This window comes from Ipomoea triloba, chromosome 3 (assembly GCF_003576645.1).
Source record: "Ipomoea triloba cultivar NCNSP0323 chromosome 3, ASM357664v1".
NCBI classification, from domain to species: domain Eukaryota; kingdom Viridiplantae; phylum Streptophyta; class Magnoliopsida; order Solanales; family Convolvulaceae; genus Ipomoea; species Ipomoea triloba.
In genome coordinates this window covers 19731832-19757664 of record NC_044918.1, presented here as the reverse complement: position 1 = coordinate 19757664, position 25833 = coordinate 19731832, and the positions used below count along the sequence as shown (strand labels likewise).

General features: G+C 35.3%; 4 protein-coding genes across 4 annotated transcripts; 1 reads left to right on the top strand and 3 right to left on the bottom strand.

Moving 5' to 3' along the window:
• Positions 1–706: 706 nt before the first annotated feature.
• LOC116011803 (heptahelical transmembrane protein ADIPOR1-like) lies at positions 707–3779 on the top strand. The gene is made up of 4 exons (XM_031251213.1): positions 707–1217; positions 1305–1397; positions 2704–2761; positions 2886–3779. Exons 1-4 carry the CDS (start codon positions 919–921, stop codon positions 3579–3581), a joined length of 1146 nt encoding a protein of 381 aa, XP_031107073.1. The 5' UTR covers positions 707–918; the 3' UTR covers positions 3582–3779.
• A 1329-nt stretch (positions 3780–5108) lies between these two features.
• On the bottom strand, positions 5109–7880 carry LOC116012553. The gene is made up of 2 exons (XM_031252118.1): positions 7654–7880; positions 5109–7150 (listed from the first exon to the last, which is right to left on the bottom strand). Exon 2 carries the CDS (start codon positions 7011–7013, stop codon positions 6126–6128), a length of 888 nt encoding a protein of 295 aa, XP_031107978.1. The 5' UTR covers positions 7014–7150; positions 7654–7880; the 3' UTR covers positions 5109–6125.
• A 571-nt stretch (positions 7881–8451) lies between these two features.
• LOC116011681 (cytochrome P450 CYP736A12-like) lies at positions 8452–9954 on the bottom strand. Its single transcript, XM_031251084.1, has one exon. The coding sequence runs from the start codon at positions 9952–9954 to the stop codon at positions 8452–8454; it is 1503 nt and encodes a 500-aa protein (XP_031106944.1).
• Positions 9955–20157: 10203 nt separating this feature from the next.
• LOC116013037 (ATP-dependent DNA helicase PIF1-like) lies at positions 20158–23502 on the bottom strand. The gene is made up of 5 exons (XM_031252699.1): positions 22965–23502; positions 22725–22858; positions 22153–22648; positions 21346–22020; positions 20158–20375 (listed from the first exon to the last, which is right to left on the bottom strand). Exons 1-5 carry the CDS (start codon positions 23500–23502, stop codon positions 20158–20160), a joined length of 2061 nt encoding a protein of 686 aa, XP_031108559.1.
• Positions 23503–25833: the final 2331 nt, after the last annotated feature.

Below are 25833 nucleotides of genomic sequence, written 5' to 3'. Positions count from 1 at the left end.
GTCATCTTATATTACAAGAGATGAAATACTACTTTTAGACTTCAAAGTAAAATAATTCAAAATAATAGTGAAGAATATGTATGTACTATACGTACCTAACTAGATGTCAAATAATGACCGAGTCTTACAAAATAAAAATAAATAAATAATAATGAGAGAATCACTTTTAATCTCTAAAATAGTAATAATGAATTTACAATATAATCCTAATTATAGATTAAAAAAAACAACACTTTTTTTAAAAGAAAAATTATTGAAAAGTAACACTTTTATTACTCAATTATAACGTCATCATTTATTACCCCTCGATCAATTGTTCACAAAGTAGTATTTTTGCCGCTTAAGTATATGTGAAATGACTTTTTTTTTTAACCTAACCATAATAGAACTAAGAGACAGAAAAAGTTACTTTGCAAACAATTAAGGAACGAAAGTGGCAACAGATATAATAGAGAGAAAACAATGTTATTTGCTGACTAATGTTACAATGGAATTTACACGTTTTGATTATTTTAAAATATGAAAGTGAAATTTATCCATAAAATAAAAAATAAAAATAAAAATAAAAGAAGGGTCATGAAGGCAGCATGGGAAGGGGAAAGATGTTACTGATGACCTAACACACGAAATGCACTAACAATAACAATAAAGAAAGAGAAGAAGTCAAGCCCAAAAGGAGTGTCTATAAATGCTGTCTTTTCTAGTAGTTGTAACACACCACCCCCATCCTACACTTAATACTCGGACAACACTCCCAACCAAATTCCTCTTCTCTCCCCTATATTTTCATTGCCTTCATTTCATTTTCTTCTTTTTTTCGATTCTCATAATTCATTCGATCATATAAAGATTGAGACATATATATCAGATCAATTTCTTAATTAAGGTTTTGTTTGGGAGATTGATCGAGGAATTAAGATGGTGAGCCAAGAAAAGGGTCATAATAAAGGTTGTGATCTCACGTCCTCCTCCTCGCCGGGCGACGGTGGTGTGAAGGTGGCGGCGGCGGGCAAAAAGGGTTGCTGCGGCGGCGGCGGGAAGAAGAAGGGCGGCGGAGGAAAGAAGGGGAAAAGATACGGTTTGGTTTCATTTGAAGAATTGCCGGAGTATATGAAGGATAATGAGTTTATTTTGAATTATTATAGAGCTGAATGGCCTTTGAAACAAGCTCTTTTCAGCATTTTCCGATGGCATAATGAAACGCTAAACGTTTGGACGTAAGATCATATATATGATCATTTTTTTTTTTTGAAGTTATTTTGTTTTTAGTGAAATTTGATTATATATTAATATTTTTTTTGCAGACATTTAATTGGATTTGTTCTCTTCTCGATACTGACCTTTGCGAATGTAGTGCATGTACCTCAGCTAGCAGATTTCATGACGCTGTTTACATGGTAATTTTGTTATTACAAAGTAATTAAATTTTTGTTTTTAAATTTTCCATTCATAACTTGGAAATTCTTGACACTACAATCCATATTCACTGAAGCTGAAAAGAATATTCAAAGGGAAAAAGAAAAACATGAAGTTTTTTATAATTATTTTTTACTAAATTGAAATTTTTATAACAAATTTAGAAACCCCAGTTTTCAACTTTTCATTTCCTCTCCTTGTCTCTTATAAATGATGAAGTTTTTAGTAATAGTCCAAAACCTCATACTCAAGTAATACTCAGCTAGGCAGTAGGCTTTTCGTAAATCAAAGTAATATTTTTTTTTTAAAAAACAAATCAAAGTAATATTAATCTCTAATTTTAAGTTAAGATTAGAAGTTACAATTAAGTTAGGGTGGCACCGTGACAATGCTAATCAAATCATTTACATTAACACTAATATGTTAAAAAAAATTATAATTTTGTATTTGTTATAAAATTGTACCTTATGCTTTGTTAGAGGTACATAAATAAAGAAAAAATACAAATTGTAAAGTAAAAAATCTAACTTTTTAAATCACTGACATTGTAAAATTTTTCTATGATATTATTAAACAAATACTAACCCGTGTACAATCTCAACATTATTAATAGATCATGATATTTTTCATATCATACTTAAAAAATTAATATTTATAAAATCAATCAATTCTCGTGCAAGTTGACCACTTGCATTAATTGTTCATACTGTAGTCAAAAACTAATGTTACATCTTCAAATTCTTGAAGTTTTGGATATATAATAGTGATAGACTACCTAAACATTATATCATTAATGTATTAAAAAATTTACAATGTCGTGACTTATAATGTTATGTGATTTATAAAGTTATACACTATACATAATCAGAGGTACATTAACACTAATAGGGTGATTATATATACACTAAAAATTAGGTCATCAAACCCCCAACAACATCCCATAAATTTCTTCACGTTTTTTCACATATTCCTGTCTGCCATATTTATTCAAGTCCATTTCCTGCCACCACACTGACAGCTAGATCATGAGTTTTAGTGTTTTACATAGCCTTATTTCACTCTATTAAATATAATTTAAAAGTGAAAAATAGTAATTTAATAAAAAGTTTCACTTAATACTTGCTTCCAGTAGTAAGTGATAGTTTAATCCCTGCCACGAATATAGAGGGTTTGAACTTGAATAGACTCTTTATGAACAAAAGTGTACAGTTTGATGTTGAATCTAAACTTATAATATCACGTAAAGTCCCGACTAATGTTTGACTTGTTTATGGTCATTATTTGCAGGAATTTCCCAACAAGTGGAGAGACAAATATATCTCAAAATTCTAAGGATTTTTTTCAGGTAGGGTAATTAAAAAAAAAAAAAATTTTAGGGTTGACCATTTTGTTGGACTCAACATAGATCTTCAATCCATAATTTGTAAGAAAATATTGTAAAATATTGAGAAAGAATGGTAATGTTGCAGGGGGCAAAGAGAATGATAGACCTAAAACAAGGGCAGAGTTTACAAATGGACATAACAACAGCAGCAGGAGAGATGATTACAACAGGAACAACATGGCCATTCTATGTGTTCCTAGGAGGATCAATGTTCTGTCTTTTAAGCAGCAGCATATGCCACCTCTTCTCTTGCCACTCCCACCACCTCACCCTCCTACTCCTCCAAATGGACTATGTAGGAATTGCTGTCATGATAATCACCTCATTCTTCCCACCAATTTACTACATTTTCCAGTGCTCCCCACACTGGCAAATCGTGTACCTAACTGGAATCACTGTCATGGGCATCTGCACCATCATCACCCTCCTCACCCCCGCCTTCTCCACCGGCAAATACAGGTCCTTCCGCGCCTGCCTGTTCATGGCGATGGGATTCTCAGGCCTCATCCCGGCTGTCCATGCCCTCGTCGTCAACTGGGACGAGCCTCAGAGGAACGTCACGCTTGCATACGAGGGAGCCATGGGGCTGTTCTACATCACCGGGACTATGTTTTACATTACCAGAGTTCCCGAGAGGTGGATGCCGGGGTTCTTCGATCTGGCTGGCCATAGTCACCAGATCTTCCATGTGTTTGTCATCCTTGGCGCCTTGGCTCACTACGGTGCAGCCCAGATCTTCTTGGAATATCGCGACAGGTTGGGCTGTGAAAGAATTAGATGACAACAGAAGAAAGTAAGATGAGCAAAACCAGTCTGGCTAATAGTTAGTCCAGTTGCTGATGTGGGTATTACATGTATGTATACATTTGTTTTAGTAAACAAGGAAAAAGGAAAATTCAGATTATTGATTTGTTGTAATATTTCATATCTGTATACACTCAGAAATGATACTATATAAACACATGTATTTACATTCTCATCTCAACAAGTCAACAAAAATCTTATGGTGTGATATTCCACTGCATAAGTTTGAACAAAGAAAGGAGACATTTTCAAGTCAATTTAAAAGTTTGGATGCTTTATTCAATGTAACCAATCACAATTCAGAAACCATGGAAGTGATAAGATAAGCTTTTAGAATGATTATCGTTGAATTCAACAGTACATGGAGACTAATTGCAGTAAAAGTTTAGTCAAACATGCCAAACAGCAGATGTCTCACCTGTCCTACTGTGAAATTAAACTAATCCTGAATCTTGCACCAATGAATTCAGAAAGCAGCAATCGATAATAAGGATCGTAGTATAGAAAAGCAACAACACCCAAAAAATGCCACAATGTACGATCCAATAAAGCTCCGCTGAAACGCAACTCTAAATGGAGTTCCACAAAGAAAATCATTACCTTCATAGCTCTGCTCAACTGTTGCAAACTCACCTACCCTGGCTGGTGTCGTACCTGATCAGCTATTGTAAGCCAGTGAGAAAACCAATGGGAGGTTCGGCGCTATCAATTCAGATGAGATTTAGTCAGTGAGCTTGTTGTAGGACAGGTCCAAACTCTATTTCTTTCAAGCTAGAAAATGTTTTTGGAATTGATCTGGTAAAATGGTTGTGTGACAGGTTCAAAGTATGAATGCCACAGAAACGACAACGAAATATAACATCCATTGATCCAGTAAAATGGTTGTGTGACAGGTTCAAAGTATGAATACGAAATGAAGAATTTTACTTCAACAGCCACATGAAAGCTCATAACCCCCGTAAAACTTCTCATATCACAATTAATTAGCTAGTCTAGCGGCCAAATCACACTAAAAGATTGAATCCAACCAATTGGCTGGTCTAACCCATGGCCTTATAAACACATATATTCTCTCTTATTTTTTCAAAGAGGGACTCTTAACACACCCAAAGGAGGACTTCTACCTTGAAATGCATTTCCAGATAAGTTCAAATAGATCATGCAAGGAAAAACATGACCTATAAAAACTGGAAGCTCAGCATAGATATTAATAAAAGATGTCCAACCAAGACAGGTTAAATCTTGAGTAAGAATGAATAAGGAATGAACCTGTGAGGAAGTTGTGTGCAGCAGTACTGAATTCTAGTCTAGAGTTGTTCATGAGTAACCATGTTGGATCACTCCCTGCCATGCCGTTGTGACTGAGGTCTACATATCTCAGATCACATTGATTCAAAAGGAAGCTGGGGATCATCCTAGTTGGTTCATTAAACTTACAGTTTGATATAATAAGTACTTTCAACTGAAACAGAGGTGTCCAAGATTTTGTTCAAGGATCAAAAACTCAAAAAGCAAAGGACATGGTCATTAATTAAAATAGTTCAAATACAAAACAAATTATAGATCAAAATACAATGCTCAGTAGTCATTACAACCAACAGTACTCCTCTGCATTCTCTGATATTTTGAAATTGTTGTAAGATCTTCTCATTCAGCACACGGTCAAAAACATCTTTTTCAAAATATGGCACTAAGCAGTCAACTAACAAATCATCACTCATCCAGTTGTGTAACGAAGTCTTGATAATCTTCATAGCAGAAAATGCTCTTTCAATACTAGCATTCGCAACTGGTAAGATCAAAACCAACTTTAGAAGCAAATACACCAACGTGTAAATTGAATGTCTTCGTGTCTCCACCATTTTCTGAGCTAGCTCGTCAATACCAATCAACTTAGAGAAATCAGGATCAGAACTCACATCAATAATGTAAGTCTGAAGTTGGTTATCCAACATTTCAAGTTCAATCTCATTAAAGTCATTTGGATAAAATTTTGCAAGTCGAACTAATTTCTCCCTATTGAACCCAGCAAATGAATTCCTTGGATCAGAACAAGATACACACAGAAGCAATTCTGTATTTTTCTCATTGAAACAATTGTTTAGCTCTTGGAGTTGTAAATCTAAGACCACATAAAATCTTTCAACACAATATTTGTGAAGGGTAGTCTTCTCTTCAAGTTTACGACGTGATCTTCCTGAAGCCACATAAGCATTATCCATATTAGGGACGAGAATGTCATGTCTATTGCAAAACAACAAAACTTCTTCTAAAAGAGCTTCTCATCCATCATCTCGCATTTGTTGCAATCTTTGTTTTGAGACATCAACAAGTCTCATGGCACTTAATATGTTTTGCTCTTTCTTTTGCAATGTTTGTGACAATTCATTGGTAGTCCCTAACACATTCTTCATTAAATGCAAAATGAACACAAAATCAAAATCAATATTTTCCAATGTTTTGAATGCTTCCCCTCTAAGCCTTGCACGTCTATCTTCGCTTACCTCTTCAAGAACATCAATCACCACAGAGAATAATTAACAATGCTCACAAGTGCACCATAAGGAGAGACCCAACATGCATCTCCAAGACGTTTTAAAGTTGATTCTTGATAAAAACTAGTTCCTGTTTCAATTGTCTCCAAAGAAACCGATTCAATTAACATCTCTAGTTGTTTGCCACGTAATTTATCCATAGGCTCATAAAAAGCGCACACAACATTGCACAACTGTGAAGCATATAAGAAAAATAGTCCAACATCCAAATTTTCCTTTGCAGCAGCCACTAGTGCTAGTTGTAATTGATGAGCAAAATTATGAATGTAGAAAGCACTTGAATTTTCATTTAGAATCAAAGTTTTAAGACTGTTGAATGCACATCGCAATCCACTAGCTCCATTATAACTTTGGCTTCGAATTCTTGAGATACTTAATCCATGTCTTGTTAGAAGATCTTCAATGGCTACCTTAAATGACAGAGATGTAGTATCACGAACATGAATAACTCCAAGAAGACGCTCAACAATATGCCCGCGAGCATCCACGTAACGGATAAATATAATCATATGCTTTTCCCATGATATATCATCTATTGACTCATCAACTAGTATTCCAAACAATTCATCTCCAAGATCTTTGATGATAAGATCAGTTGTCTCATTTAAAATTGCACTAACAGCATCTTTTTGAATAAGTGGAGAAGTCAGCTGGTGATTTTCATGTGCATTTCGCATCATTGCTTTTGAAACATCTTCATTAACATCGGCAAGTACCTTTAAGAGCTGAACAAAGTTTCCTTCATCATTTGATTCAGAGCTTTCACCATATTCACGCAAAGGTATACCTTGTTGTAGAAGAAATCGTATACATTTAATTGATGCAGTCAACAGAACACAGTGATCTGCCTTCATTTGCTCTGATTGTTTTGTTATCTAAACTTGCATATGTTGCTCCTAAATCATAAAATCTCAACAAGCTTTTACACTCCAAAGTTGACACACACTTCTGGACAACCCTGACTAGATGCCTCAAAAGTAGATTAAAATAACTGAACCACAAAAAACAGTTATCATGTTAGCAACATTCCCTTATAAATAATTTGGTATCAAAGATATTTTTTAACAATCTATGCATTGCTCATGTTTATATAGGTTCTTCACAACTTCAATCATTAAGTTTTAACATTCAATTAATCAAATTATCTAACACCAAATATCAAATTAATAATCAAATTTTCGTATATCAACAATCAAATGATTAAAAAAAATTACAATCAAATTTTTTAAATTGTAAATAAAATAATAAATTAACAATAAGATTTTTTATCATAATTAACGGTAAAATGCATTTTTCTAAAAAAAAATAATTAACGGTAAAAAATTTCTAAATTGTAAATAAAATTTAAAAAAAAAAGTTTAACAATAAAAATTTCTAACATCAAAAAAAATAATTAAAAATAAAATTTTCTAACTTGTAAACAAAAATTTTAAAATAATAATAATAACAATCAAAATTTGCAATTTCTTAGAATATGAAATTTTGAATTCTGACCTCAGTGACCCGTGCTGTGTGGACGGCTATTCCGTTGGAAGTATCGGCGTCGACTTCGGCTGGAGCCTGGTCGCCGGCGGCGGAACTTCGGGCTCGGGAGTCGGGAGAGGAGGAGGCGAGGCTGTAGGCAGTACTGTACTAGGCGTGCAAAAATGCTGAACAGCTTGGCTTTTTACTGTATTAAATTACAGGTAATTTTTTAAAATTTAAAAAAAAAAAAAAAAAAAAAGTTACATCCGGAGAACGACGTCGTTTAGTTTAAACATTTTCAGTGGCCCACTCCTCTGTACAAAACCAATTGTTATATCATTCATGGATGACATTGCATTATGAATCTTAGTCCAAAAGTTATGCCTATGTAAATAACATATTATTTATCTTAGCTAAAGATCTTGTGGTCAAACTGCATGAAGTGATTATTCTGAGATGGAGGTCATGAGTTAATTGTGCCTATATTTACATGCACATAATATGTTAATTACAAATATATCATTGCCAATACAACGAATAATCAGGGTCAAGTAGGATGAGTCAAAAGATTTCTGTTGGTATTGAATTTGCAGAAAGGAAGACGTACAGTACAGTAGCTTTTTCAATTCTCTCAAATTAAATCCACAATACAATGAATAATATAATCAGCCTTACAATTTCCAACATTTTTGTTCTATGACTTCAAACTAAAGCAATATATCAGTATGTAGTATCAACTTTCAACCAATATATGGTCGTGCATGCAATGCTCATCCTAATCACACACAAACAAATTGCCCTAACTAGATTAAAATTGAGACGGGCCAATCAATCGATGAGTCGGTATTTTGGAATAGCCTTTAAAGAATTAGCCCTAGCTGTTGCAGTTCCAAACTGTTCAGTCATGTCCAAATCCCCGGGCAACATGCCATCAGGAAGCTCCCAATCAAAGCAATGAACCAGTTGAGCCACTATCAGACGAACAATGACGAGCCCGAGTTGAATACCAGGACAACTTCTCCTCCCAGACCCAAACGGCAATAACTCAAAATCATGCCCCTTAACATCTATGTCGCTTCCAACGAACCTTTCTGGAATAAACTTCTCAGGCTCGGGCCAGAACTCGGGGTCTCTCCCGATGGCCCAGGTGTTCACCAGGATTCTCGAGCCTTTGGGGATGTGAAAGCCGCTTACCATTGAATCTTCCATGGCTTCGTGAGGGAGCAGCAATGGCGCAACTGGATGAAGCCTGAAGGCTTCTTTGATCACCACTTCTAAGTAGTGTAAACTTTTGAGGTCAGATTCTTGCACCATTCTATCTTTGCCCACTACTTCCTCCAATTCTTTTTGCAGCTTTTTCATCACCATTGGGTGTCTGATGATTTCTGAGAGTATCCACTCTATTGCTGTTGCTGAAGTGTCCATGGACGCCACGAGCATATCCAACATCAAGGTTTTCACATGTCGCCGATCGAACTCGAACTCAGCTTGCCCAGATTCCATTATCCCAATTAAGGTATCAACGATGTCTTTCGTTTGTTTCTTGTCTTTATTTTCAATGTGTTCGTTTATAACCCTCTCGAAGAAATCGTCGTAAATCCTAGACACGGCTTTCATGCGACGGGTCAAACCTTGGAGATCGAAACCGCCGAGGAGAGGAAAATCAAAATAGTCTTTAAGATTTGGAGCCGCGGAGAGCTGAGTGGTCTCCCTCATCACGCCACGAAACCCCGTCTCGGCGAACTCCTCTTCCGTGTATTTCTTCCCGAACACCATTATACAGCTCATGTTGCCGTTCATGGTGGAGACGAAGGCGCTGAGATCGACGAGTTGGCGGTTATGGGCCTTTTGCTTGAGAGAGAGGACTCCGAGTTTGACTTCTTGTTCTCGGGCGGGGCGGAAGGAGTTGATCTTGGGAGGGCTGAGGAGTTGGAGGGTGCAAAGCTTGCGCATTTGGCGCCAGTAGGGGCCGTATTTGGCGGCGATGAGGTCTTTTTCGTCGTAGAGGATGTACTTGGCGGCCTCGTAGCGTGGGCGGCTGGCGAAGATGTGGTCGTGGGTCTTGAGGAAGAGCTTGGCGGCGTCGGCGGAGGAGACGAGGATGATGGTGGCGGAGCCGAAGCGGAGGCGGATGATGGGGCCGTGTTTTTTGGCGAATTGGTACATGTCTTGGTGGGGATTCTTGCCCAGCAGATGGAGATGTCCAACAATGGGTAATCCCTTTGGACCAGGAGGAAGTCTTTTCTTCTTCTTATTCTTCTTCATTGCCATTTTTGCAAGTGAAAAAATGGCTGTGATGAACACTAGTAGAGCTGTCCAAATCCAAGCCATATATGTGTTGGGGGGAGACCGTGAAGGACTAAATCTAAACCCAGATAGCTAAGAGATTGTTGGGCAGAGGGCTGAAAGGCCTCAACCTCACAAAAATATAACAGTATAAAGAAATAAAATTTTGCCTCTATAACTTTTGAAATAATGGTAAGCACTTGATCATTGAAATTAGAGTCAGATAAAATTTGTACAGTTGAAGGTTGGCAAGTGCTGGATTGTTGGGCTGTTTTTGCAATACGAGGAGAAAACGCTGCAAATGCAAAGGATAGTGAATGATAAAAAGATGAGAAGATGACCACAACGGTGTACAAAGTCATGTATTTATACAGGTCTGTTGGCTAATTAAATACTATTGCAGGTTCAATATGGAACCTCTGGGTCTGTTCAGCGAAGAATGTTTAAGCTGCCCGCCAAATATGAAAACACACTTATTTAATAAAGACTTTTATTTATTTATTTATTTTTGCTACTACATACTATAAAAAGAAAAATAATACTCGGTACTATTTTAGCCCTCATAGTAGCTTAGTTGGTTCTCGAATAACAAATATTGCATCCAAGAACATAATATTGGTGAATCACCATAATTTAACTCCTTCACAATTCTTGTAAGTCTAGGGTGAGAAATTTCTCCTCTTATCCCCAAGGATAATACAATACTACGTACTATTTTGCCTCGAAAAGGGTGGCAAAGCGGGTGAATTATGATTCTCAATTCTTAATGCGATTTACCTTTTGCATATATAATTTGTGAGCTATTACACAATGCACATACTCAAGTGGTATATATACAAAGAGAGAGAGGGAAACCGTACATTAATTACTCAATAAACACCCTTATATAATTACACTTTAATTTACTTCTCCCAAAAGAGAGAGAGCGCGTGGAATTTAGACTGAAGACTTCACCTTCTTCCAACTTGAATTTAGACTACTAATGCAATAACTTATAGTCAAATGGTTAAGAGGGCAACTCTTAACCTTTAAAATAAGGGAATCAAATGTTATGACTGGGAATAATTTTGTTTGGAGTGTTTTGTTTCTAATTGAGAGTATTATGATCTCTATATATCTATTTCAAAATATATAGATAGAGTAGTGTCAAGGTATGTCTTGACCATGTGCAGAAAGCGACAGCACAAGGTCTCAATCAATTGTTGTGGATTCATTTTTTTTTAAAAAAATTATTTTATATATAATATATAATTTAGTAATTTTGCACTTATAATTATGTTTCTAGAATACACATATTGATTTTAATTGCAATTGAAAATAAAATTTTATAAGAAATTGATATTGAAATTTTGCATCTAAATATACATGAAGAATTTTCAATATATATATATACATGAAGAATGTTATTTTTAAGTTAAATTTTGAATTGTATTTTTTTCTTTGAATTTTTATATATTATATTTTGACAAAAGGTTTTTATTACTTTTTTATATTATATTTATACTTATATAATAACTATTTTAAAAAATGGTCTAAATTGAACTAAGCTATTAGATAATATTCCTTTTTTTTAATGGAACAGTCCTGACGAATGCTAATTGTTAATTTAAGATGATTGTAAAGTAAGGGAAAGACTATGGTATCATTTTGATAAATATTTTTAAAACGTAAAGTTTAATTCTTCAAAACTATCGATGTTAAATGGTGCAGTTTCACTTTTATATATTATTAGGTACACTTGTAGTTTTGCATCATTGTACTTTTAAAATCATAATTTGAGAGTAGCACATTTATTATAACTGGATACACTTTATAGTATTGCTCATTACACGTTTGTAAATTTTACAAAAAATATGATTTGCACAATATCGATCCTTATATGTCTATGCATTTTTCTAGTTGTATATATATAGAGAATTGTGATCATTATTGTGTAGACCATAAATAAAAAGTACATTATTTGTGTACATAAAGTATATATTATTTTTATACTATCAAATAATATACATTATTACCATACATTCAGTATACAAATAATGTATTTTTAATATATATTAAAAATGTCCTTTGTATTTAGAAAATGTGCATTATTTGAGTACTAAAAGTACATTAATTATATTGTATAATGTATATTCGGTACACAAATAATGTAATTTTATATATTAAGAATGTAATTTTTAATGATCCACACAACCCAACGGACCATGGTCCACGTAATAATTTGCCGAAGAATTGACCATGGACCGCAATTGCAAGTTTGGACCAAGGAAACGGGCAAATTAAACATAGGTTGGTGTTGGGCGATTGACTAATCTAGAAGAAGAGGTTGGATGATGCACCATTATATTCCGCGTCGTCTGCAGACTGCAGTTGCGGGCAGGACTACCATGCCCACGACCAATGCCATCTCGCGGCGACGCTTCACTTAAGACTTTGCAACTCAACTACTTTGGGAGAAGAATGATGAGAAATTAAGAAAGCCACCGGTTTGTTAATTTATTTTCAAATGATGAATTGTGTATTAATTTATTTTGAATTGATTTATTTGTGCAATAATCTCAATTGAATAACATTTAAAAAATGAGATGAATATGAATTATTTCAACGAAAATGAGGATAAATTATAAGGCTTTTCCCATTGATTGGTTTTAAACAAATTTTGGAACAGTAAATGAGTTTTTATCAATTGGGAGATGTGATTTTTTATGGAGTTCTTTTTTCTGCAAATTCAAGTTTTTTGCAGGTTGGGGTGGGCCCCACCGGGGAAGGCTACTGCACCTCACGCACGTGTAAGGCGCATATTTCTCACCTAGGCTGGCGCGTGCAATCCTGGTGCGTAATTAGTAATTACTGTTTTTTTTGTTTTGTTTTTTTTTTCAATTTTTTTTTGTTTTGTTTTTTTCCTTTTATTTTCCCCCACCCTATTTTCTTTTTCCTAATCACACTTACAAAAACTCCTCAAAAACCATACCCAAATTTAATTATTGAGGAAGGCCTAAAGATGATCATATATATATATATTTGTAATAATGAAAAGAATTATTACTCATAGTAGAAGAATATACAATTTTCAAGAATTTTTCACATAATAATAATAAAATACAAAGTACAAAGAACATAGAATCACTATTCGCACTTTAATTAATTAATTTCGCACGGGCTTAATGTTTATGTAAGAAGCATAGTACCATATAGAAAGATGATATTTAATATTATATTGTACGAAAATTTCATAAGAATAGTGTTTCTCCGTTTTTGAAACATTTTATCACCAAAACTCATTTCAAAAAAAATTCTTGCAATTTCTTAATTATTCAAAAGTTTTCAAAAAAATTTAGGTCATTTAAAATTATGGTGCGTTTGAAAAGCAGGAAGATACTTTTGAAAATGTTTTCTGGAAGATGAGTCATTTTCCAAAAAATAGTTTTATTTCCAGTGTTTAGATATATTCTAAAAAAATCGCCTTTTGTGTGTTTGGTTTATCTTCTTCATTTATGTTGTAGATATGAAAGGTTGAGTTTATTTCTTATATATAGGATCATATATTTGATTTGCAATTGATAACACTAGTGTTGCACCCGTGCGATGCACGGACAAATTTGTGAAAAATATATAAGTTATTTGTTATAGTAAAATATTATAATAATAAAAGTTAAATTTCTATAGTATTATTTATAAATTATAAAAAATGAGATTAAATATATTTAAGTTATTTGTTATAGTAAAATATTATAATAATAAAAGTTAAATTTCTATAGTATTATTTATAAATTATAAAAAATGAGATTTTTAGTATACAAAATATAAGTATGATTAATATAGTGTATAAGTATATGTATGTATTTAAGAAAAATTTTAAATATTTATGAACACATTAAAAAATATTACGAAACTGGAAAGAAATGCATAAAAAATTAAGATAAGGCAAAAAGCTTCTCTTTTTTTTTTTATTTTTTTTTAAAGAAAAGTAAATACTTTAAGTGTTGTATTGAAATTATTAAATTCATTATGGAATACATATTTAAATTTAAATAAATTAATTCAAACCCAAATAAACAAAGTATTGATAGAATGATAGTTAAATGTATTATATTTGTGTATCTTGTGATACTTAACAAAATCTAAATAATACTTTGATTATGGTACAAATATTGAATGTAATTATATTAAAGTTTAAAATTTGATTTACGTATCAAATATTTCATTGAAATAATTATAGGTATGTTAGCAAATATGATAATAATTTTTTTTTTGAATACAATATGATAATAATTTAATTAAAGTACAAATGTGAATATAACTAAAATAGATTTAAATAGTATTTGCACATAATAAACATCTTTCTATTTAATACTATTTACTCTACACCGTATATGCTTATAATTATTTAATATCTCTATTTATTACAAATTTAATTTAATTTTTTACATTTAAGTCTTAAGCATTATGTAGTTTCAATATTTAAATGTATACTTTTTTATTTTAAATTACGTTTATAAAATTAATTAAATATATTGATATTTATAACCATTGCTTCCATCTGAAGTAAATTTTTTAAATTATCTCATTGCATCTTTCTATACACTTATTGCATGTAAAGTTTCAAAGCTCATTAATGCATGTAAATTTCAGATAATTCAAAGTTGTGAAGCCACCAGTAGCCTAAACCAAAATTAGCATCACCTTTCACACCCAAACCCAAATCCATTCACACCATCATCATCAGTTTCACCAGACCACCGGCCATAGAGGACGGAAACAAAGCAAAACCGGCCAATTATACTGGAAACAACACCATAACAAAATAATTCATTTTTTATGCCATAGTACACTAAAAAATTCATTGAGTAATACACTAAAAACTTCAATTTTTTTATTTACAATTTTGTAAATACTTTAATTTAAAACCATAATAAAACAAAATTTAAATCTGTCCATGTTTCACCCAAATTTGGTTGCCTCCACCCGCTACCCCGTCGGAGAGCTCTCATCTGGGCCTCCGCCACATTCTCCGTCGACCCCATCGCCTAGTTCGTCACCATAGTTTCGTCGCTCCATGTTACCACCATCATTTTTATGAACACCCATTTCTTTTTTTTTTTTTCTTTTCCTTTTCCTTCTTCTTCCAGCGCTCAATTCTTCTTTCTTCTTTCTACCTTTTCTTTTATTTCTTCTTTCCTCTCTTCTTCTTCTTCTTCTTCTAAAAAAAAATTATAATAATATCAAGAAAAAGAAGAAAACGTTACCTGCCATTAGAATTAGAATGCAGTGCTTCCTTCTTCTCTGTTGCGTTCGGCCTCACACATCTTCACCCACCAACTTCCTCTGTCTCCGGCTTGGTATCGTAACAATGAAATGGACACCGTATCTTTTTTCCTCCCCACGTCCAAAAAATACACAACCTAAAACCTGTTCATATGTACTTACCATAGTTTATGGCAGTGATCCTCCATCATTGGGCGTCCCCTGTTCTTCGCGGCGGCAATGGCAGCGACATCAGCAAAGCCTATAGCAGCGGCATTCGACGGCAGCGGGAAGTCTTGGCGGCGCTGGCCTTCCTCTAAACCTCCACCGTGCGACTTCAATTCTTCCGGCAGCAGCTGCAACGTAGCTCCCTCCCTTCTCCGTCCAGGCGTGGGTAGTGGCAGTGGCAACGGTAAGTGTTGCGCCCGCCGAAGTGGGATAGATCAGATTGCAACAATAATTTGAGAAAGAAAAATAAATGAGGCACAGATTTTACGTGGAAAACCCCTAAACAAATTAGGGTAAAAACCACGACAATGGTAGAAGAATTTCACTATGAGAAAATAGGAGTTACAACCACTCTCTAACTAACAAGGAGAAAACAAGGATAATTCTCTCTTGCTAGGAAGGAGAAATACACTCAACAAACTCTCTAATATCTCTAGTATATGAGGGAAGAATAGAATGATTTGGGATGACAAGAATGACAAATGACCTCCCTATTTATAGTTGAGGAATAGGGGTCAATTTGTAGTTAGCCTAAAATGTAGGGACCAAACAATAAATAGTTTTGTTCAAACTTTGTAGGTGCCTAACATTCCTAACTCCATTTAAATATTGTAGCTTGCCAAACTTTGTGTGCTACCTAATGTGGCTGCTGCCTACATTCTCTGCCGACAATCTCCCACTTGAAGATTAGATTGTAACAATCATATCTTCACACCATTCTTTCTACCTTGCACTTTCCATGTCGCTTACGTCTCTATTAGGCCACAGGAAGATCGACACCAAGTAAACTTATCAACATTGATTACCTTTGTTAGGAAATCTGCTACGTTGTCCGTGGTATGGATTTTCTGCAAATCTACTGTCCCTTCTTCCACCTTCTCTCGGATGAAATGGTACTGCACTCGTATGTGTTTCGTCCTTGAATGAAATGCAGGATTCCTTGCTAGATGCAAGGCACTCTGACTGTCACAAAACAAAGAGACAAACTCTTGTTTGTGCCCGAGCTCCTCCAATAGCATTTTCAACCAAATTGCTTCTTTACTGGCTTGTGTAGCTGCTACGTATTCTGCTTCTGTTGTTGACGTAGCCACAACTGCTTGCAGTTTTGAAACCCAGCTTACAGCTCTACCAGCAACTTTGAACACATATCCTGTCGTAGATTTACTTTTATCCAAATCCCCTGCATAGTCAGAATCCACATACCCGTTGATAATAAANGAATTTGCATCCCTAGAATCTTGTTTGCTGGTCCCAAGTCCTTCATTTCGAATTCCCTAGCCAGTTGTGCCTTCAATTCATCAATGTGATCTTTGTTGGGGCCTGCGACCAACATGTCATCTACATACAACAGCAATATAACAAAGTTATCTTTTCCAAACCTCTTGAAATATGCACAAGGGTCTGCATTCAGTCTGTTGTATCCAAGGCACATGATGAAGGAATCAAATCTCTTATACCAACACCTTGGCGCCTGCTTTAAACCGTACAGAGATTTGTTCAACCTGCAAACCAAGTTCTGATTCTCTTTGTCTTCAAATCCTTCAGGCTGGAGCATATATATCTCTTCTTCAAGATCTCCATGAAGAAAAGTTGTTTTCACATCTAGCTGCTCTAGATGTAAGTTGAATGTAGCACACATCGCCAAAACTACACGAACTGTTGTTAGTCGAACCACAGGTGAAAATATTTCATTGAAATCAATACCTTCTTTCTGAGCATATCCCTTCACCACCAGTCTTGCACGATACCGCTCCACTTGATCGTCACCATTCCTTTTGATTTTGAAGACCCATTTGTTACCAATTGGCTTCCTTCCTTGTGGTAGTGGCACAAGTTCCCATGTATTATTTTTATGGAGAGCTTCTATTTCTTCCTGCATTGCTGCCGTCCATTGAGAAACATCTGAGCTGTTTATCGCTTCCTGAAAGGTTGATGGCTCACCATCCTCTGTTAGAAGGCAGTATGCAACATTCCCTTCCATAACATAATCTGAGTGCCAAGTGGGACGTCTTCTTTCACGGTCTTATTGACGAGTTGTTGGAGTTCCAGAGCGTTCTGGTTCTGGTTCCTCGTGCGCCGGTTCTGCTTCAGAAGAATCTTGTTCAAATTCCTCCTCTACCTGTATCTGAGTAGTTTCTGGCTTTTCTTTTTCCGTGCTATCATCAACTTCTCCTCTTTGTAGCCTGTCCTCTACAAAGATAACATCCCTGCTGATGAGAACTTTGTGGGCAGTGGGATCCCACAAGCGATACCCCTTTACTCCATCAGCATACCCCAAGAATCTACATTTCCTGGACTTCGGATCCAACTTTGTAATTTCCTGGGCATTGTACATTGCATACACAATGCTTCCAAATAATGGAGGTTTGAATAATCAACAAGCTTACCAGTCCACATCTCCATTGGTGTCTTCAACTCGATTGCAGTTGATGGAGCTCGATTCACCAAATAACAGGCGGTATTGACTGCTTCTGCCCAGAATGATTTTTCTAAGCCCGCAGCCCTCAACATTGCTCTTGTCCTTTCCAGCAAGGTTCTGTTCATCCGCTCTGCCACTCCATTTTGTTGAGGAGTGTATGCCACCGTGAACTGCCTTTTGATGCCTTCCTTCTTGCAGAAGTCATCAAATTCCTCACTTGTATATTCCCCTCCATTATCTGTCCTGAAACACTTGATCTTCTTCCCGGAATCAAGTTCCACCCGTGCTTTGAAGGCTTTGAAAGTCGCAAACACATCTGACTTTCTCTTGATAGGGTACACCCAGCATCTCCTAGAGTAATCGTCGATGAATGAGACAAAATACTTTGCCCCTCCTAGGGATGGAACCGGTGCTTGCCACACATCAGAGTGAACCAATTCTAGAACAACCTTGCCTCTAGAATTTGATGTGCTGAATTTAAGACGATGCTGCTTACTTGTTATACAATGCTCACACAAAGGAAGTGATACCTTTGTTAACCCCGGAAGTAGCTTTTGCTCCACAAGAATCTTCATTCCTTGTTCTGACATGTGCCCAAGTTTCTGATGCCATAGCAGCGTAGAGTCTGGACTACATGCGGCAACCGATGCCTCTGCTTCTTGCAAAGTCTCTCCCTTCAGCATGTATAAATTTGCAGCTATCTTCTCCCCTTTCATCACCACAAGCGCTCCTTGGAAAATCTTCATAACTCCTTTCTGTGTTTCAATCTTGGTTGCACTATTATCCAATATTCCATAGGATAATAGATTTTTCTTCAGGCCCTTCACGTGCCGCACATCCTGAACAGTTTGGACTGTTCCATCGTACATCTTCAGCTTGATGGTTCCAATGCCGATAATCTCCAAGGCATGATCGTCGCAGCTGTACACAGATCCTCCTGAGATTGGTTCATAATGATGGAACCATTCTCTCCTTGAGGTCATGTGATATGTGGCTCCCGAGTCTATAAGCCATATATCCGCGAACCTTTTTCTGCCTTCCCTGGCTATTGATGCTTCGCAACAGAGAGCACTTCCATCATCCGAGGTACTTGCAACATTTCCTTGAGGATTGGAATTCTGAGGTAAATTCCAACAATCTTTCTTCAAGTGACCCTTCTTTCCACAGTTGTAACACTTTAAATTCTTCTTACTTGATTTTGATCTACCATGACCACTGCTTTGGCCACGTTCTGTTGACCTTCCTCTCATCACCGTTAACGCCTCTGCCTGTTGCAGATTGACTTGTCTGTCCTCCTTGTTCTTGCGCCGACTTTCTTCTTCAAGAACCGCAGCTGCAACATCATCGAAGACTAGATAGTCTGTAAGGATGTTGTTTGTTAAGTTGATGATGAGCAGATCATACGAATCAGGTAGACTCTGAAGTAGAAATTCCGCACGCTCCTGTGGCTCTATTTTACAGCTTAGAGATGTAAGCTGGGAAAATAGAGTATTCAGCGTATTTAAGTGTTCCGTCACTGAAGTTGATTCTGACATACGAAGAGTATATAATTTCCTCTTAAGGAAAATTTTGTTGTGCAGTGACTTGGTCTCGTACAACCGGTTGAGGTGATCCCAAATCTCCTTGGCCGTCTTCTTCTCCTCGATGCTTGACAATACTCCATCTGCTATTGATAGGTATAGATCCGCCATAGCATCCTCGTTCATCTCGCTCCATTTTTTGTCATCAGTAAAATCCACCGGCCTTTCACTGATAGCTGCTAGAGAGTTGTCTTTCCTCAGGATAGCCTTCACCTTCAATTTCCACAATGAGAAATTTTTCCCATTGAATTTTTCAATCTCAAATTTCGCTGTCATATTGTTCTTGAAACAAATTCTGAACAATATATCTGAAGGCTCTGATACCAATTGTTGCGCCCGCGGAAGTGGGATAGATCAGATTGCAACAATAATTTGAGAAAGAAAAATAAATGAGGCACAGATTTTACGTGGAAAACCCCTAAACAAATTAGGGTAAAAACCACGACAATGGTAGAAGAATTTCACTATGAGAAAATAGGAGTTACAACCACTCTCTAACTAACAAGGAGAAAACAAGGATAATTCTCTCTTGCTAGGAAGGAGAAATACACTCAACAAACTCTCTAATATCTCTAGTATATGAGGGAAGAATAGAATGATTTGGGATGGCTAGAATGGCAAAATGACCTCCCTATTTATAGTTGTAGATTTGGGGTCATTTTGTAGTTAGCCTAAAATGTAGGGACCAAACAATAAATAGTTTTGTTCAAACTTTGTAGGTGCCTAACATTCCTAACTCCATTTAAATATTGTAGCTTGCCAAACTTTGTGTGCTACCTAATGTGGCTGCTGCCTACATTCTCTGCCGACAGTAAGAAGCAGCGACGTGAGCAAGCTTCCTTCTCCAGATTCTTGGTGGTGGCAGTAGAAGCCTTGCTCGTTGATGATGGCAATGGTGTTTCGGCGATGGATTTTCGACAGCGGTGGCTGGGTTCCCCGTCTACGGCTTGGGGCTTCTAATTTGGCTTTCCTCTCTGGTTTTGCTATCTCAGCACCTAATTCAAAAATGAATTTTGTAGTATTGGTTGTGATATGAGATCTATTTATACTGTTGATTTAAATGTAAATTCTGATTTTGAATTTTAAATTCATTTGTAACTAATTAATGATAGTCTTGTAGATTGTAAAGGTTATTTGCATTTCAAAAAATAAAGTATTGGAATTTGTAACCATGCTTTGTTTGTTGCAGAAAAAAGTGAACACAATAAATGCATTCATACTTGCTAATCTGGTTTGTACCAATAATTTTACAGATTTCTCAAAACTAAATCTGGTTTGTACCAATAATTTTACAGATTTCTCAAAACTACGTAGTTTTGATACCAATAATTTTACAGATTTCTCAAAACTACGTAGTTTTGACTGGGCGGGAAAACGAAATTTTTTTATTTACCAAAAGTTGTTGCTATATTATAGTTATTGTTTGTAAGCATGCTTTGTTTGTTGCAGAAAAAAGTGAACACAATAAATGCATTCATACTTGCTAATCTGGTTTGTACCAATAATTTTACAGATTTCTCAAAACTAAATCTGGTTTGTACCAATAATTTTACAGATTTCTCAAAACTACGTAGTTTTGATACCAATAATTTTACAGATTTCTCAAAACTACGTAGTTTTGATTGGGCGGGAAAACAAAATTTTTTTATTTACCAAAAGTTGTTGCTATATTATAGTTACTAGTATTGCACCCATGCGATGCACGACCTTTAGTAGTTGTTGATTTTAAACGATAATAATTGGCTAATAAATTCGAAAAATATGGAAAAGAAGATATTAGAGTACTCCCTGAAAAAAGATTATGGCTTCATTATATATTGAATGGAAAATACAATTACAAATTATTGAAAATTTCATTGTAAACCACATTTTGTGTATAGTTGACTAACCCCTTGGTTTCATCAGAAATTAGGACTTTGAGTCCATCCGGATTACTAACACGGGAAACTGCAACATACAACTGACCATGGTTGAATACTGGTTTCTTTAAGAGTAAACCTACTACTGACAATGTTTGTCCTTGGCTTTTGTTTATTGTCATTGCATAGGACAACAACACCGGGAACTGCTTCCTTTGAAATTTGAACGGAAGTATTGGATCTGACGGAGTCAACGATAGCCGGGGTATCAATACATTTGTCCCATAATGTATGCCACATAATATCTTGGCTTCAATCACATGGTTACCTAACTTGGTGACAATCAATCGTGTTCCATTACAAAGACCAATCGAATGGTCGATATTCCTCAACAACATTATTGGAGATCCAACCTTTAATGATAAGGAATGGTTTGGTACACCAGAACACTTTAAACTGTTTAAAAATTCAGTAGTGTGCACTTCGGCCAACATATTGTCATTTGTATCCGCTTTGCAAACAGAATCACAACTTAGATAAGTCTTTGATGAAGCTTGATTTAAATTGTTCATGTATTCATTGACTTGATCCACAACATCTAATGTTGGTGCCAAAATAGCTCTACTCTTTAACTGTTCAGGATCTATAACACCAGTACCAAATGAAGGAAATGTTTCCTCAACAATTTGTTTGATAGGATCTCCTTTGTTTTGCAATAGGAACTGTGAAGGAATATTGATATTGCAATCATCGTCAGTATTACCACCAAGCTTTCCATCACCTAAGTCCGCAATCCATTTGGCAAATGTATCTAATTTCACTATTTCTCCTTCAGTTGTAATACTGCGCAATCTTAGATTCTTTGTAAGTCACAAGACTTCACAATTATTCCACAGATATGAAGAATGGATACTTGCTTGAACAATATCCTGTCTTGTTCCTTTGGGAATAACTGGAAGTATCTGCCTGAAATCACCACCTAAAACAACTGTTTTTCCACCAAAAGTCTTGTTAGAGCTTAAAGAATCAGAGAATCTGAGTATGTCTCTCATTGTTTTATCTAATGCTTCAAAACAATGTTTGTGCATCATAGGGGCTTCATCCCAAATAATTAGCTTTGCTCTAACAATGAGTTCAGCTAATGGACAACCTTGCTTGATGTTGCATGTTGAGTCTTCATTTATAGAAATAGGTATTGCAAACCTTGAGTGAGCAGTCCTACCACCTGGTAGCAATAGTGAAGCTATACCACTGGATGCAACATTTAGGACAATCTCTCTCCTTGACCGTAAAGCAGCTGATAGTGTCTTCCACAAAAATGTTTTCCCCGTACCACCATATCCATAGACAAAGAATAGCCCACCTTTATTGGTATCCACATCAGACATAACTTTATTGTATATCAGTAACTGCTCATCAGTTAACTTTAGAATCAGTTAACACTTGCCGATCATATGATAGTTCTTCATATATCAGAGGATTCACCAATAAACTGTTACTTGGTCCATCAGGTATAGGCATTGGTGGATAATCTTGTAATGACTTGTTGCAAGAACTCAATAATTTGTCAATCTCTGTCAGAGCATAGTTTTTCTTTTGTGTATCTGTAAGAACTACATCTGTGGAAAATAAAATATGTAATGGAATTAAGTATTACATTTCAACTTAATTTTGTAATGCATAAAAGTAATACTAACGTGTGTGTGTATATATATATATATGTACCTGGGAATCCTAAAGTTCTTCTAGCTTGGTATTCCGCATCTTCTGCTAGATGTATCCAAACAGCTTCCCACACAATTTTTGGCTTTGACATTGAACTTGATGTCAACAGTGTGACAAAAAGTTTCCTTAGCAAATAAGCAGTTGCCCATAGTGATGCCTCTAGAATAGCGTCCACATATTCTTTGTCATCCTCAATTAATCCTCTAGCGTAACATGCATCTCTAAATGACATATATTGCTTTCCATCAACACATTTTATTTCTTCAAAACTTGTAGGACCTCGCACCAAATTTAGTAAACATCTCAAATAAAATAATTCACCGCATTTTGGTGGAACATAGAAAATCCTTCCAATTGCAAAATTTCTTTGTCTAGGATGCCATTCTCTTTTGTCTTTCTTCCAAACAAATTTCCTGGGCATTTCAGCGTAGGTTAACTCCCTAGCTTCCTCAAACTTTAAATTAGCTGCAAACCATGCCAATGAACATACTCTGAGACACTGTCGGACGATTAACAACACTATCAACATTATCACCATCATCAAATATAATAGATTGCTCATTTGGTAAATGGAAACTTAAGCGTTCCACAGAAGGATTCCGAAACTGTATGTCAAAAGAAAAAATCCTCCAAGCAGCCTCACACGGTGAGATATACCTACAATCGTAGTACATCTTGAAGACATAGAGCATTGACATTTTGTTTTGTAAGGTATGGAAAACGGCCAGCAAAAGAGATTCGTAGCAGGAAGAAGGAAGCAAATCCATTTTATAGAAGATTTTGGAGCCTGAAGAATGAGCATAAGTTGCAACCTATCAAGACACCGATAAACGAAACGACATGGGGCTTAATACGCATGCCTGCATTTTGAAATTCGAAATCCTAATGATATAATTAGGGTTTATGTAATTTATGTGATTTATGTGATGTATGTAATATCAATATGGTATTTAAGTAGCTTGAGTCTGATGGATTGCCTTGATATATAAGAACTGTAATTTATTTATAACAACTTCCCATAAATTGGGAATGCCAAAAGATGGTAGTAATTAAGTCTAACTTAAATACTAATTGATATTGATTGTAATTGATGGTAATTGATATGGTAATTGATTCCGCCAAAACCGTACGTAAACATGAGCGGGAAGACTACACCAAATCCTAGAGTCAAAACCAAAACGTCGTCGTTTAGAATGGGCGGGAAAATGGAGCCATTTGATTGGCCGAAATCGTATGGCTTTATTTGATAGAAGGATAGATAGATGATAGATGATGTACACATTTAAAATTAGAATTAATTTTTGACTATTGGGGTGATGCTAATTTTAGTACACAAATTTCAAAATTATTAATTTAGTATCATAACTATTCAATTTTTTTTTCAATTTCAGTTCGTCCGATCAAATTATCGGCAATTAATTAAACCGAAGTATTTTAGTTAACAAGATTCTTCGGTTTGGTTGATTAACAAAACTTTTACCAAAGTTTGCACACCTCTACTCATATCCTCTCTATTGTTCTATTACTTCAAAACAAATTTATACATATTAAGAAAATAATATTTGCCAATATACCCATATATATATTTTTCTATATTTGTACGTTTCCCTCACATTTCATTTCCTTCTTTTTTTTAAAAAGAAGAAGAAGAAGAAGAAGTTACGATACATTTCCTATTTCCTATTGGTGGATCCTTATCATCCATCAGACTATCGGAGAGTTCTTTTCGGATAATTTATGTATTATAGCTATACTGAGTAGTGACACAATAAATGTTGATTTTTTTTGTGAAAACAATAAATGTTGATTAAAGACTGGGTTTTGAACAAAATCCACATTGATTCTAGAAATAATTGAAAGCCGTGGATTTAAATTTTAAAATCCTCAAGTCAAATTGTATCCGCTAATGATTTTGCTTTTTATGTGTGTTCGTAAAATGTTTAGCATAAGATGTTTAAGAAAACGACAGTGTCGTCGTCTACTTTGTATGGCTTTGTTTGGAGTTTCTGAGTTAAGAAGGTAATGCCAGATTGATGAACTTATGTTATATACTAGCTTTATAATCAAAATTGTAGAGTAGTACACACATTTTAGATTTAATTAAGCTATGCAGAATCCTTGCCTCTTGCATTTGTGGAGGTTTCTTGGTGGTAGGATGAAGAGAGATCAGAGTTGCGCTTTTGAAAATCAAAGATGCATTCAACAGCCCAGCCCGGACGGGTCTTCTATCTCTTTATGGCTCTTTTACCTTCAATTCACTTACTAAATTGTACTGAGTAAGATGATTCATTGTCTTCAATTGCATTACTTATGTTTGTGCGTGCTGATTTGGCAGTTTGAGGAACATTGAAGAGTTAGATCTTCACTCGAATAGCTTTGAAGGAAGTATTCCGTTATGCATGTTTTAGCTTATCTCACCATGAATTTCAAGGTACAATTCCCCAATCTGTGGGTGATATCAGAAATTTGTATTATTTGGATCTATCAAACAACTTTTCTGGAGAGCTACCAGTAAATTTGATCACGAGGTGCATGCCCTTGACTTTTTTGGATGTTTCAAGTATTCTTTGGAGGGAAAGTTATTTAGATCAGAGTGGAACCTCATTAATCTCCCTGTTTTATTGATGATGATTAACTTGTTTTCTAGGGAACTCTCAGATACACTTCTTAATAGTTCTGTAGACAATAATAATTTTAATTTTGGAAAAAGTTCCAGAATGAATTGGAAACATTTCACCACTGTGGTACCTAGATTTGAGGGAGAAAAATTAATAAAAGCTTCCTATTGACCTACTCCGCAATATAATAAAATAAGCCAACATATTATAATTAAAAAATAATAATAATATTGTTGACTATTAGCTTGGAC